Below are 15842 nucleotides of genomic sequence, written 5' to 3' on the forward strand. Positions count from 1 at the left end.
TAGCATGAATTGTGACCCAGTCTCTCAAGAAGTGGGCCATGTTATGGTCAAATTTGGGAAACTGTTCTATTGTGGTTGGGGATGTAATGAAATTATGACTTCACAGGAGAGAAACAAAGCTGAGTAAATGAGGGAAGGGAAGAAGATTCAGTAGTTTTTATTTTTAGTGTTTATTTAACTTGATGACTAATGAACACTTTGGAGAATGTTTTTTTCTAAAGATGCAACAGCCTCTTACCCTCCACCACTTGAATTATGGCTTGAGAGCTCACAGTACACATGCTCAGAAACTCCCAAGAGGTCCTTCAGCAAACTCAGAGAAGACCAGACTTGACAGTCCTAAGGGGCAATTTTACCAGTGTTACTCCTCCTGTGTTGACATTCTTCTTTCCCTGTGTAGATCAGACCTGATATTTCTAAGTTAAGAGAAACAGGAAAGTCAGATATTTTGCAAACAACTTTCCAGATGTTCATACAACATAAATAGGCTTTGAAGGATTTGATTTTTATTGGTAAACATTAATAAGCATTGAGTTCATGGTACATACTCAAACAGTGCAAAAAATTTCCATTGGTAATAATTGAAATTTACTGATAGACAAAGCAAGAATAGTGCTGCTTAAAACTTAGTTTGATTTTAAGATTATTTACTTTGACATAGGATGTTGACAATTTGTGTTTTAAGTGTTGTAAAGCTGTAACTGCTTGAATCTCAGCATCTAGTATCATTAAATAATTATCTGACCCTCCCATAATTTCCTGCATTGTGAAAATTTAAATAAAAATAAAGCCAATTAAAACACACTTTTATGCAGCTGTAAACATTTAAATAGATTATAAAAATGCTCAAACATTGATATGTCTAAATTATAAAACAAATTCAGCGAAGTCTTAACATAAATGAAAAGGTTTTAAACCCATTTTAAAAAAACAAAAACAAAAAAACACACCTGTTTTTGCTAGCATTGTTTCCTCCTTGAAACTGCAAAACTTACGATGCTATGGCTTGCTGCTTCAGCTGCTTTCTTGCTCGTCCAGTGTGATTGGAAGATGGTGAGCAGCCAGCAGTGAAGGGCGGTGTACAACACAATAGCAATTTTCAAAGCAGTTGTAAAGAAAAAAACACTGTTCTCTCCACCTCAAAAGCCAGATGTCTGAGTGCTCCGTTGGAGCGTCTGTGCTTCTACTCATGTAGAACAGCACATGGCCTTGGTTGGTAACAGGATGTTGTTTACATACAGGTGTCCCTCTGCTGATCCTTTTGTAATGAGAAATGAGAGAACTGACTCCCCTGGCCCTCGTGGGTTCTATAGTTGGCGGTTGTAATAGTTTGATTAGGTTAACTGGCTGAACATCAAGTATTATCTGAGATGTCTGTTAAGATTCTCATTAGAAAAGTGACATCAGATTAAACGTTATGAAAAAAATCCAAGGTGCTTTGCTCATTCCTTTTGTGTGAAGCTCCAGGGCGCTGGACATCATTCTCTTGCTTTTTCTGGGGAATTCACAACTGTGATAGATGAAATAACCTCCCATGCATAAGACTAGTCACATTGTTGTTACAGTTTCGCATACGCTGTTAGTTATCCTCTCCTGGCAGATCGAGCGGAAAGCAGAATGATGGGCAGGAGTTTTGAGAGAAGATGGGATAAGAGCTGGCTAAGAATACTTACATTGCAGTCAGGGAACTATAATAAAGCTGCCTAAAATGGGGAGGCATCCCTGGAACAGATGGCCTCACCAGCATTAGCATGGATTCTCCTCAAGAAGGCACTTCCTGAGTCCGTGCCCTATGCCAGGATCTTTTAGATCCGTTTTTAAACAGTGCTAGTACTGGACTTGAATTTGATTTTCTGCTTGCGCAAAGAATTTTTGTGCAGTTTCCTGATTCAGTTTGTGCAGCCTTTTGGGTGAGAATTTGCATGCTTTTGTAAACCTCATCTTGAAATTTATTGAGTGTTGACTCGTCATCCCTGGTTTGAATTCAGTGCCAGCTTGCTGTGCTTTCCTGGTAAATGGCATTTTCCTGAATAACTAATGAGAAAATTACTGATGGATTGTATCGGCATCAGATGCTAATCAGCTCCACTGGTCAGACCCTGGCAACAGGAGATACTGTTCACTCTCCAGTATTATTGTAAAACATTTATATACTACAGTACGTGTAAATGGTACATACAAATGGAGATGAAACACGTTTCCTGCCCAGGAACGTGCAGGCTTAATGTAGAAGCATCACAAAGCCTGTTAAGTACTATATATAAGAATATCTCCCCTCAGCACTGAAATGCAGCCTGCTCTATGGTGAACTGTGGCAATTGCTTAAAGGGATTATCAATTTGAAGATGATTATTTCTGAGAATGATATAGCTATTGCAAGTAAATTATAACTCCTACCACTACTAGAGTAGAGCGGGGTGGGGGTGGGTGGGAATGCAATCTCTGTTTTTCCAGTTTGTTGATTTGGTGGCATTTGACAGCACTTTGAATAGTTGGTTTCACTGTCTTGCTGATGAGCACTTGCACCTCTCATGCTCTGCTCTGGGTGATGAGCTCTCCTGCCAGCCCTTCAGGCTCTGCCAAGAGGGTATTTATTGGTAGCAGCATTAGCAAAGCTGCAACTGAAGAGGCTTAAGGCAGATGTGTACACACAAGGATGGGCTAAGAAGAAATGGGCCCAAACTTTTTTGGTGGTGTTGGTTTTGGTCCTGCAGTAAAGAACACCTTATAAGCACAGTGGTGGAATGTGTAAAGCCTTAACTTGTAAAAAAAAATATTTAAAAGGGTGCTTTATTACAACCCCCCCCCCCAAAGTTCTCATTAATATTAGACCTAAATGATATTGTACCCAACTGAAACCATAGGGGGAATCACTATCACTGTGATCAGGCTTAACACCCTACTTTAGACGAATAGGCTGAGAGATATTTTAATTATAGGTGACAAGCGCCTCTGTTGTCTTTTGCAAAAACAGCTCAATGCTGAGCGTTGGTTCAGTGTTAACAAACATAGAAATGTGTTGCCAGCATCACTTACTGCAGCACCTGGATTTTTTTCTTGGTGGTTTCCCATCCCAGTACTGACTTGGCCCAGACCAACCATGCTTTATTTTGTGAGATCTGACAAAGTCAAAGCCCAAGTGGCATTGCTGCATGCAGGTTGTAGTAACCCATTTTACATACTTTTAAGGATTAAAACAACAAGGAGTCTGGTGGCACCTTAAAGACTAACAGATTTATTTGGGCATAAGCTTTCGTGAGTAAAAACCTCACTTCTTCGGATGCATAGAGAAGAAGTGAGGTTTTTACTCACGAAAGCTTATGCCCAAATAAATCTGTTAGTCTTTAAGGTGCCACCAGACTCCTTGTTGTTTTTGTAGATACAGACTAACACGGCTACCCCCTGATACTTAAGGATTAAAGTCCTTTACTGCCCTCTAGTGATATTCCATGGGTATAGTGAATAGACACACACAATTTAAAATATTTAAACCATTGAGCTATCCTCCCCCCCCCCTTAAGTTTGCAATCAGAGTTCCATTATGACTTTTTTTTTTTTTTTTGGCCATCCTTGTAACTTTCTAAATTAATACTTGAAAAATTTACCATTATGAAGTTAACGTGGCTCATGGTGAAATAGAATTTTTACTGCAAATTTGAAGGAAGTTATTCAATTGCTGTTTGAGTTGATGGCGATTTAAAAAATGACTCATCTACATTTTTATGAAGTGTCTGATGCTTCTTTGTCTCCATACACACTGCAGATTTAATCAAATTATAATGCAGGGTTCACATACTAAATAGCTTCCATCATAACCTTGAGAAACTAGTACTCAAGCAAAAAGCTATCTTTATTCCCAACCTAGTGCATGAGTTGCTGTCATTGAAACAGATGGAGGAAAAGAAAAAAACATGCGGCCACAATTTTAAATGACAACCACTTACTTCCATATACATACTGATTAGAGAGGGCTGAAGTTGGTGGAAAAGCTTAGCTGTCGTCATTCATTCAGGTCCAACCACTTGCACATAATGAATGGAGGAAGCTGAAGGTTGTGGATAAGCCATCAGCTATCATTGGGCCTTGTCCTAAACACACAGATGGTACAAGTTGTACAACTCCTACCCCCATGTGGACAGTTATACTGGTATAAACATAGTTATTCTGGTATAGTTCATTCCCATAGGGGAAGGAGAATAAACTATACTGTCATTATCTATCTTAGAGTTTGCTCCCTATCACTGACTATCTGAGAGACTTCATAGAGTTTCTGGCATTCCTCCCTTTATGTTGTCAGAGTTCTGCGTGTGTATTTTTTGATGATGAGGTAGGGTGAGGTTGGGAGGGGTTCTGGAATAAAAGGGGCATTTGGGTTGTGAGTATCACGGTGGAAAGGCTTTCTCAGAGAGAGAGAGGCTTTGCTAAATTTCCAAAAGATGATCAGGCTCTGGATTTGTTTGATCTCGTCTGGATAATTGTTCATAGCTGGATCTCCTTGACAGAAAATGCTTTGTCCCCAGCTCTTACTTGCATCATCCTGGGCTTTGTGGTGTGCATTGTCCCAGAGGAGGGGTTCATAGATTGAAATTTGGTCTTTGCTGTAGCTTGACATATTAATTGCTTTGAAAACTAGGACCAAGGCCTTAAAATGGCATCAGAAGCTGATTGAGAGCCAGTGGAGGGAATTGAGCACAGACCTGATGTGATCATGGCAGCCTGAACCAGGGAGAAGATGGGTAGCCACATTCTGTACCAGCTGGAACTTGTGCATAGTCTTCTCATTTATGTCTGATACAATGAATTTACTCCTGGGGGAATTTTGAACCAAAAAATCAAAAATTCTGTGCATATTATTTTAAAATTCTGCATATTTTATTTGTCAAAATAACACAACATAATCATGCCAGTTTCAATCATTTTGGTAACTTATTTCAAAATACCTGTCAGCAAGTATGTCTGTAACAATACAGACAACAAAAAAGATTCCCCCAGGAGTAGAAAGTTAAAGAAACCCCTTGACAACCCAGCTCCTGTTTTCTGTTATGCTTTTGTTGGATGACTGAGTCTGGTGTGTCACATGCTAGCTGGACACATCTGGGGGGGAAACTGCCCCTCTGGTCTCTTAGTTAATTCTTGTTTTTTCATCCTGCCCCTGTAGGGCTATCATATAGAGGTACCCAAAAAGAGGACACTGCCGGGGGGAGGAAGAGCTGGAGGGGGGAGGTACAGTTGCCAGGCTGTTGGAGGGGGGTGTTGCTCCCCTGCCGAGCCCAGCCGCGGGGCTAGACACCTGCACCACCCCCTTCCCCCTGGAGCCCAGGGATCCAGAGGGTGAAACAGTCTGATGCCGGTCAGGCTAGGTTTGTATGGAGTTTCCTGTGGTGACTTCAGTGTTGGACTGTGCAGGGCTGAGACTGCACAGGGGCTCCGCTCACTGCATGCTGCCTCCTTCATTCAGGGTGTGCTAGGAATTGCAGCTGCTAGGATCCCCTTCCCCTCCCACCGGCAGTGTCCTCTATTTGTGAGTTGGGAAGCCTGGTTTTGCTGGGTCCAGTGGCCCCTAGTGGCGGCCAGCAGTTCTGCAGTGCCAATTCTGCCCGGGGGGGGGGGGGGGGAGATGAAATTCTGTGCAGAATAGGGTGACCACTTTCTCAAAAGGCAAAAACAGACACATGCAGGAGCCACGCTCCCAGCCTCTCCTCTTTCCCTTAAGGTCCCACCCCCTGGCAAGGTCAGAAGCCGGAGTTGGGCAGTGGTAAGAGCTGCGCAGGTTGCCCAGGCCACTCCACCTGCCCTGGATGGGGGGCTGGATGTCCCGAGAGCAACCCCTGACCTGTGTCCCCACTCTCTGGGGCATGCAGCCCAAGGCAGGTGGAAGGTCTGGGCTCCCTGCAGCGGCTCAGGCTCCCTGGGCAGCTCTTACTACTGCCCAACTCTGGCTTCTGGCCTGGCCAGGAGAGGGGCCTCATGGCAAAGGGGGACTAAGGCCCACCTCAGCCTTCCTATTGGGAAGAGGCTGGCACTGTCTCTGAGCATTGGACAGGCGCTGAGCAGCGCCGCAGGGTATCTGGGATAGTTGCTGTACTGGAGTCCTTCAGACTGGGACTTAAACTCTGCATTTCAGGCCTGTCCCGCCCAGTTCGGGATGGGTGGTCACCCTAGCACAGAACATTAATTCAGTGCAAATTCTGCATTGTGCAGTGGTGCAGAATTCCCCCCAGGAGTATGAATTATAGCTGGTGACATGCACGGATTACTGTGGCCCAGTCCTGATCCATGAGGAAGGAACAAAGTTTTCTGGTAAGCTGGAGGCAAAGGAAAGAAATTGATGCTACTTGGTCAACAGATTTAGTGAGGAATCAAACAGAATCTTAAGGTTTTGCACTACTTACACACTCCCCATTAGTGAGCCTTTAATGGAGCATGAAGACTATGGGCTTGGCTACACTTGTGAGTTACAGCGCATTAAAGGAGTCCCGGGCACACTAACTCACTACCTGTTCACACTGGCAAGGCACGTAGAGTGCTCTGACTCCACGGCTAGAGCGCTCCTGGTACTCCACCTTGGCGAGTGGAATAACGTTTGATGCGCCCCCGCTGGAGCGCCCCAGCGTCAGTGTAAACGAGGTGTTGCATTACTGCGCTCTGATCAGCCTCCGGAAACGTCCCATAATCCCCTTAAGTCAAGTGGCCACTCTTGTCATTGTTTTGGATATGCCCTTTGAAAGCTCCGTTTGACAGACGGCTGCTTATCTGCTCCGAGACAAAGCAACCATTACTGTGGAATGCTGTGTGTATGAGAGAGAGAGGCAGCGGGGGGAGGAGGGGGAGATCTGCTGCTGTCTGAACTTACAAGACAGCATGCTGACACGCTCTCAGCCCCCCAAAAACCCACTCTCCCCCCCCCCCCCACATACACACAACACACTCCCTGTCACACTCAACCTCCCCTTTTGAAAAGCACGTTGCAGCCACTTGCATGCTGGGATAGCTACCACAATGCACTGCTCTCTGTGGCCATTGCAAGAGCTGCTAATGTGGCTACGCCAGTGCGCTGTCAGCAGTCAGTGTGGACAGACTACAGCACTTTCCCTACTGCACTCTACGAAGGCTGGTTTAACTCAAAGCACTCTACATCTGCAAGTGTAGCCATGTCTTATCTAGCTCTCTGAAGTGTTTCCCCTTTCTGACCAGCATTATTCTAGTCTTGCCTGGTCCAGCTCTTCTACACCTCTACACTGGTGTAACTGTGACCACAAAAGGGATTGTACCAGTATAACTATACATGTAGGGAAAAAATCACACCCCTAACCAATAGTTATACCAGTACAAAAACTGTATATCAGGTCTGTACACTATAATACTGAAAAGAGTGGAATGTAAATATAAGTCATAAGCCTCAGCAAAGGAAATAAATGGTATTAAAATGAAAAATAGGACTGTGCTGTTTTAATCCACATTAAAAAACTGTTTGTTGGAACAAAACATCTAAAATATAGTGTAACCCTTCTGCCAGGTGGAGTCGGCAGCACCAAGGGCTGGGTTCAATATCCAGGGGTCCCTCTTAACAATACCACACGACTGGCTTGAGCCCCACTCAGTAATCTGGGAAAATTAAACACCACCTTCGGGTGCCTCTAAGAGGCAATACTTCCCCACTCGCAAACACTGAGTCTGTGTTAGCAAAGAACATTTTTAATAAACAGGGCAAGGAACCTGGCATTAATTTGGGAAAACACCATGATTTGCACATATCTGACCATGAGCAAAACTCCTGCCCAGAGTACATTGGCCAGTGGCCTTTGCCTCCGTTTCTCACCTTGCAGTGTGAAAATCCAACAAACAAATGTCCCTTTAACATGCCACTCCCCTCTTCCTCCACCCTAGCCCACTTACAGCTGCTGTCCTTGGTCAGCAGAGAACCAGAGTTCAGAAGTGGGTTCATGTGAGTTCACCTCCCACGGGGATGCGTGGGAGAGGGACATCAAACAATGCCTTTGTTGCTGCTGCTGCCACAGCTGCTCACAGTTACCACCATCCACCTGTGTCGCTGCATGCTGTCATTTGTCGTGCCACCATTCGCTTCACCACTCCATCTGCTCTGCCATTGATGGCCCTGTGCCATCACCTTCTGCTGCCACGTGCCTCTTTACTGTGACCTCTGTGAGTCGGTCTGTTGAGGTTCCATCCAGCTCTCGTGATTTTAGCAGCTAGTGAGGGAACCTCACTGGTAGTACAGGCTGGGCAGTCTCTTCCACAGAAACGCTGTCCTCCAGCAGGTCTAAGGCTATGTCTATGCTAGCACTTTTGTTGACATAACGTATGTTGCTCTGGGGTGTGAAAAAACACCCCTCCTGAGCCTCATAAGTTGCACCGATGTGAACATTGCTGTGTTGGTGGGAGACGCTCTCCTATTGACATAGCTGCTGCTACTCGCTGGAGGTGGTTTAATTATGTCTATGGGAGACCTCTCTCCCGTCGGCATATTGTGGCTACACAAGCGATCTTACAGTGGCATATCTGTATCGGTAAAGCTGTGCCTCTGTAAGCTTGCTAGTGTAGACATGGCCTGTGGCTCATCACTTAGACCTGAAATCACCAAAAGTGATTGCTTAACAAAACAAAAGACTCTCGATGGAGCCTAATCAGCTCTGTTTTTAAGCAGTGGTGAGGAGCAGGTCAAATGGTGCCTGACTCTTAGGAGGAGCCCACACCGCCAGGCGGAAACACCTGTCCCCACCTTCTCTCCTTCCACTGCAATTTGGCATCTGAACCCCATGTCAGCGAGTTCAGTTCAGTTGAAGGTGACCCCCTCAATCAGGACAGGCCTCAGCTATGTCTACACTACGGACCTTTCAGCGGCACAGCTGTGCCACTACAGCTGTGCCGCTGTAAGGTCTCCCGTGTAGCTGCTCTTTGCTGGCGAGAGAGCTCTCTCCTGTCGGCATAACTAAACCACCCCCAATGAGCGGCGTTGGCTATGACACAGCGCTATCCACACAGCACTTTTGTGGGCCAAACTTAAGTTGGTCAGGGGTGTGTGTTTGGTTTTGTTTTTTTTTTCCTCACCCTGACCAAGAAAGTTTTACTGACAAAAGTGCTTGTGTAGACAGAGCCTTAATACAGGCCTGCTGGCCTTTACTCTTACAATAGGGATAGCAAAATTTCATCATCTCTGCATTCAATACTGAAGTGATTTGTAACTCAACACCAGCCAAAATTGATCACTTGGGCAACACAGCTATCTGCTGGATACCTAGGCATAGTAGGTGTGTTCATGTAAATACAGTCTGGCCATGAAATCTACACCCCTCCTCTCCCCCAATCTCATCACTAGATGTCAGGGAAAAGCTTGTTCCGACCTTGCTTACAATCGAATTTTTGTTTACGGTTGTGGCTCTGCATAGTGTACATGGGCACTGATTATAAAAACATAGTGTTAAAATTGTTTCTGGCAAAAAGCTCCCCATCTCCTTACCAATGGGGCTCCGAAATGTTTGAATGGGGAAAATGGAGAAGCTTGCATATGTTTATCTTGAGATTTGTGCAAGAGAATGCGAGGAAAGAAATGTCTTTTTTTTTTTTTCCCTTTTAACTTGTCTGCTTTCTCTCTCCCTCTCTCTCTCACTTCCCCACCCCTTTGCCTTTTCATTTTTCAGGTGCTGAAAACTCACTGGAAACATGGGGTCTGAAAACCCAAGTCCACAGAACCCTGGCTGTAAGATCATGACCTTCCGTCCCACCCTAGAGGAGTTTCGGGACTTTGGGAAATATGTTGCCTACATCGAATCGCAGGGAGCTCATAGGGCAGGGCTTGCCAAGGTGAGCTTGATCTCAACATACCGGATTTAGAGAAGTTGAAAACCTCGTATGTGGAAACCTCAGCATTGGGCTTATGAACAGTTGTACTGGATACAGTATCTCAGTTGAGAAGTGCCAGTTATGTTGCAGGGAAGGCATCTGGGGACAGGTGTCTGCAAAACAGTACTAGCGAGAAATAGTTTGCTTTTATTTAGTATTGCTCTTTCTTTGAGTGTTATTGACGTTATCTAAATGTAATGTGCATGGATAATCCAGGCAAAAATAACAGCCAGTATGTGCCTGGCTGTAGTTTGTATGTTGTTTGGAAACTAGAACTTTTTGTTAATGAGCAGACATAATGGCCAAACCATTGAGATTATTCCCTATTCTTCAAACATAAGTGATTTTCATTTCTAGATGGAGAACTAGACACTGACTTGTGTTAACGTAATGTCTGAAAGACTCCTATCTAATAGCATGTGCCCCTTGGCATTGAAGCAGCCTGACCTATAATTAGAATGTGTGCTGGGAGTCAAAACTGAGTTTTGCTCCTGGTTCTGCAGTGGACATGCTCTGACCTCAAGCAATTTACATAGAATGCAGCTTTTAAAATGCCAAAGGGAGTTAGTGCCCAAATCCCAGTGGAGTTATGCGCCCCTTTGGCACCTTTGAAAATCATACCTGTAATTTCTTTTAAAACAAACAAAAGGAAGTATTTTTTCACACAATGCACAGTCAACCTGTGGAACTCCTTGCCAGAGGAGGTTGTGAAGGCCAAGACTAGAACAAGGTTAAAAAAAGAATAAGGTAAGTTCATGGAGGATAGCTCCATCAATGGCTATTAGCCAGGATGGGCAGGGATGGTGTCCCTAGCCTCTGTTTGCAAGAAGCTGGGATGGATCAGTTGATGATTACCTGTTCCGTTCATTCCCTCTGGGGCACCTGACATTGGCCACTGTGGGAAGACCGTATACTGGGCTAGATGGACCTTTGGTCTGTCCCAGTATGGCCGTTCTTATGTTCTTTGAGCCTGTTTGTCCATCGGTAAAAAGTAGTCAATATTCCCCCTGATAGGGAGGTGAGTGGGTTTATTGTGAAGTGCTTTGAAATAGTTTGAAAAGTGCTATTTTGGTGTAAATTATTACTGCATTCCCATGTAGCATATGTGCTAATTATCCCTGCCCTTTAAAAAGCACCCCTAGTTCGGTGTAGTTCAAAGAAAAATCCGTATTTTTCTTCCCAAATGTCTGTTCGCTAATGTCAAGCTGGCAGGCGTGTATGAGCTAAAACACTGGAAATTCAGTCAGAAAAGGTTTACTGATTCTGCGGTGTTTTTAAAATTTATTTTTATTTTTAATTAACAAGTAATCTTTGTATAACATTTAGTGTTAATCCTTGCAATAAATGTATTGAATAAACATGGCTGGTGATTAGTCAGAGAAGTAGATGTCCTCAGTTTGTCCTGTGTTAGGGGAAAAGAAAATGGGGTAAATTTTGTCAAAAACACTCAGTTGATTATAAAAATAGTCATTCCTAGTTTAAAAAAATGTATTCCAATTTTTATCAAACGTCTCAGTGTAAGGGTAGAAAACAAAATGAAACTAAGTACTGGGCCATTGTGAGAGCTGGTTATATCTGATTTCTAAGTTTAAATACAGTAAACCATAACTGTTAGAGAAAATCAGGGCAAATTAACTAGGAAGAATTCTTTTGTGACCATATCTTGTTGCATCACAGATTGACTAATTTGTCCTAACAAGGCAGATATACACTTGGCATTTAATGGAACAAAATAGAGCGCACAGATAGAAAAGTAAAACTGTTAGGCATGAGAGACTAGCTCCTTGTTAAAACAGGTCAATTACTGCTTTTATTGCAGAATTGCAAAATGGAGCCTGGTATTGATAAAAAGCTCTCCATGAAGTGTTTCCTTGCTCACTCAAGCGTACTAATGATTTAATTCTCTCTGAGTCCTCTGGAGTAGATTATTGTAACTAGTCTAAAAGCTGTTGGTGAATTCAAACCTCAGAAAGAGGTAGCTTTTCCAACAGTACTATGTCTTCAGCTTTGCAGAATGTTGGTTTTGTGCCTTGACAACTTTATCCAGACACGGCCTTCTAATTGGCAAAAAAGCCCACCTTACCCTGGAGAACCCATCTCCCTGACAATCAAATCTATCCTTCCATATCTCAATCATAATTAATCTTTTTTGTTTAAATTCTTATGTTTTATTCTTCAAGTTTGAAATACGTTTCTTCATTGTCCTTCGACATGCACCTTCCATGCACAAGGGAACCTCCTCAGCATTTAGGCCTAGAATTATTCTATTTAAACTGACACTTTCACCTTCCAAACTCGACACTGCTCTGCAGCGTCTTTTCACACCTTCAGCATTTGCCTGAAAGAGCCAGGAAACAGTGGGACATCTATCCTTAGTGAGAGCCAATGTTTATATCTTTAGTGGCTCACTTCTTAAAACGAGCGCTCTGTCCATCATCTTTGTACTTTTGTCTTGCCTTTTCCCTTCCTAGGCCTTCGTGGCTGAGTCTATACTAAGTCTATTATCTCTACCTAGGAGTTTACCCAGCTGGATTTCCCTGACCAGTGCGGACACACTTTTATTTACTTATTTTTGGGGGGAGGGGCAGGCGGGAAGACCTCTGCTCTACAACACAGCAGACCACCTAGATCTCCCCAGGTGGCATTTAGTGTAGTTTTATAACACTACTTTTAGCACAGTTCTCAGACAAAAATCCCCATCTGTACCAGCCAGGCAATCTATGCTGGCAAAAGCTATTTAGACATGGATGTTGCTGGTAGGGCTACAGCCATAATATGGGACAGGCCTTCTGTCTTTTCATCAAATTTTGCTTTTCTTTATGATAAGCCTCTTCTAATGGTTTTCATTGCATAAAATAGAAAGGATTCCTTTTCAATCCAGCTTTGGCGCGAACTGCCTCTAATAAGCATATGAACTCTAAATATGTGCCCCTTTATTTACTTCAACTAGGTACTAGCTGTAGTATCTACTTATGGCCATTTATTAAGCACAATAACAAGAAATATTGCACTGGAGTAAAGGCAGTTGGTTTGAAATAATCATACTGAGTACTTATATAGAGCTTTATGTTTTCCAAGCAATTTATAAACACTAGCTACCTAATTAAGCTTCTCAATGCCCCTTTGAAGAAGCCGAATATTATCTTCATTTTCCAGATGGGCAGAAAGGCCTAGAACTTAGTTCTTCTCATGGTTTTTTTTGGCCCATCTATTTTACAAACCATGACAATCCTGCCACGTTGCCTGAGTTTGAAGAGGACTGAAGTTTGCTTACTCCTGTTGTGTTCCAATCTATCAGCCTCTTCTTGTAGCACTGTCTTTTAGTCAGTAAGACAGACGTGTTGAAGTCCTGCCTAGATATTGAAATTTAACAGTGTTGTAAGTGGGTTTCCCAGACATGGATAGAAATTGTTTTGTTTTTACTGATGATGGAACCTAACTGTGGCTTAATAGTGTTCTTGAATTGTGCTACCCAAGGTTTTAGCATGGTTTAGAGCAGGGGTGGCCAAACTATGGCCTGGGGGCCGCATCTGGCTCTTCAAATGTTTTAATTTGGCCCTCGAGGTCCAGCCAGGTAGCGGGGTTGGGGGCTTACTCTGCTCCGTGCATGTCGGGGCTCTGCATGGCTTCCGGAAGCAGCGTCATGTCCTCTCTCCACCTCCTACATGTAAGGACAGCCGGGGGCTCCGTACACTGCCCCCGCCCCAAGTGCCACTCCCGCAGCTCTCATTGTCCAGGAACCACGGCCAATGGGAGCTGCAGGGGTGGTGCCTGCGGACAGCACAGCGTGCAGAGCTGCTTGGCCACGTCTCTGTGTAGGAGCCATAGGGGGAACATGCTGCTGCTTCTGGGAGCTGCTTGAGGTAAGCGTGTCCCGGAGCTTGGACCCCTGCCCCCCTCCTGTGCCCCAACTCCCTGCCCCAGCCCTGATCCCCCTCTCATGCTCTGAACCCCTCAGTGCCAGCCTGGAACACCCTCCTGCACCCCAACCCCGCATCCCCAGCTCCACCCCGGAATCCTCACCCCCTTCTGCACCTGAACCCCCAATTTCATGAGCATGCATGGCCCGCCATACGATTTCCATACACAGATATTGGGCCAAAAACTTTGCCCGCCCCTGAACTAGGGTGTCCAGTTTTGGTTGGATGTATTCCTGGAAGTTTCATCACATGACATCTTTAATTCAAGATTAATCTTTAATTCCTGGAAACTCCAGAACAATCATGGAGGGTTGGCAACCCTATATGGAAGGGCTCGTAGAACCTATTTTAAAACAGTCTTTCTAACCCAGTCCTGATCTACCGTTCCAGGGAAAGTACTTTAGCATTTCTCTAGCAAGAATAATGTATAAAAATTAGCCATCAGGCTAATTCTGTTCCTGTTTAGTGTAGGGAGAGCTTGAGAGCCCCTTGAAAACTCAGAAGGGTTTAATAATCTGTAGACTTCAGTGTGACAGTCTCAGCAGGGTTTGCCAGCCTTCTTCACATTACCATTGGTCCTGAAATCATTCTGTGAAGCAAATTAAAAATAGAGTGGTACTGCAGGTATCCAATGGAAAAGAAGTTCCGCTGTATGGGCCTGTTCTAACGCCTAGTGAAGGCAATGGGAGTCTTGAGTTGGATTGGGTCTTACGCGGATGTATTCCACAACATACTGCTAACTGGGGAAATTCCTTGTGATTTTCACCAGGTTTTATCTCCTATTTTCCATTTTGGGGTAAAATCAGAGTCCTCATGTGGAACTTACAAACTACTAATTGAGTTATACCAAACAATGTCAGTCTGGTTGTGAATCTCCCCATTTTTAATTGTTTTCCCCCCAGGGAGAGGATAGTGTCACTAGAAATCTCTAAAAGGCTCTGAAATCAGTGGGTGTGGGTACTGTCTTGTAATAGAGCTGATAGTAGATTTATTATAGTTTCTTAGGGTGGCAGGAGAGAAAAAAAAGCCACCTTCCAGGAAAGAAGGCTATAAACTGTTTTGATGTACAGTGAAAGTCTAAACTAACTTAAAAAAAATATTTCTCACCATTGATCTTCCTCTGGTGCAGCTCCATCAGTGGGAGGGGCTTGTAGTAGACAGGCTGCCAGTGTTTTAACCACTGTCACCTAGGCCTGCTCTGAGCAGGGTTAGATGACATGATGGTTAAAATGCATGTGGCAGGTCTATGGTAGCTGGAGGACTGCAGTAGTGTGAAATATGCCTACACTAGCATTTGTCTTAGCAGAAGTTAAGTGTCTGCATGGCGTAGATGTGACCTTTGTTTTTCTTTCTACCTCTCCCAGGTGATTCCTCCCAAGGAATGGAAGCCCCGAAAGACTTATGATGACATCGATGACATGGTCATCCCAGCGCCTATCCAGCAGGTGGTGACTGGGCAGTCGGGGTTATTCACCCAGTATAATATACAGAAGAAACCCATGACGGTGGGGGAATACCGGCGTCTGGCCAACAGTGAGAAGTATGTAATTGTTATGAGTGTCAATCTGGTGTGGTATTATGAATTGGGAGGGGCAATTGGAAAGCCTTTCTTCTTTACAAGCTGGGGAGGAATTGCTGCCAAACTTGTTAAATTGGAAACATTTCAGTGGGAATGGCTTGTACTTGTAATGTTTCCGATTCATAATCGGAGGAGGTTGTGCTGGAGCATCCTTGTATGTTCTGCTGAATCAGTGTAGGAAGGCCCTGTTTGACGGCTGTCTTCTCAATGGAGATATATCTCACTGAGAAAATGGTTATGGGATCCATAGAAGAACAGTGCCATTTATCTTGGCACTGTGGCTTGCCAAACTGGTAGCCACGTGGAGCATGTGCCACAGGTGTTTTACTGCCTAGATACAATGCTGACGGCCTTGGAAGTGTGTATGTTAGTGTTTGTGGCATGCGTGCCTCTCTAAATATGTGGGGATGTTTCAAGGCACTGTGTGTGTGGCAATCACTTAATCTTACCCAACTCACCAGCTATGTCTTCCTTCCAAATTT

At 44.1% G+C, this 15842-nt stretch overlaps 1 protein-coding gene across 3 annotated transcripts in view; it reads left to right on the forward strand.

The window, feature by feature from the left end:
* The window catches only part of KDM4B (lysine demethylase 4B), a 166643-nt gene that overhangs the window by 23170 nt on the left and 127631 nt on the right, over nucleotides 1–15842 (forward strand). For all 3 annotated transcript variants that reach the window (XM_054013447.1, XM_054013446.1, XM_054013448.1), the window contains exons 2-3: nucleotides 9660–9822; nucleotides 15146–15321. In XM_054013447.1, coding sequence (XP_053869422.1) covers nucleotides 9682–9822; nucleotides 15146–15321 — 317 coding nt within the window. In that variant the 5' untranslated portion in view covers nucleotides 9660–9681. The remainder of the gene's footprint in view (nucleotides 1–9659; nucleotides 9823–15145; nucleotides 15322–15842) is intronic.

The sequence above is a fragment of the Malaclemys terrapin genome, chromosome 24 (genome assembly GCF_027887155.1).
Source record: "Malaclemys terrapin pileata isolate rMalTer1 chromosome 24, rMalTer1.hap1, whole genome shotgun sequence".
Lineage (NCBI taxonomy): Eukaryota > Metazoa > Chordata > Testudines > Emydidae > Malaclemys > Malaclemys terrapin.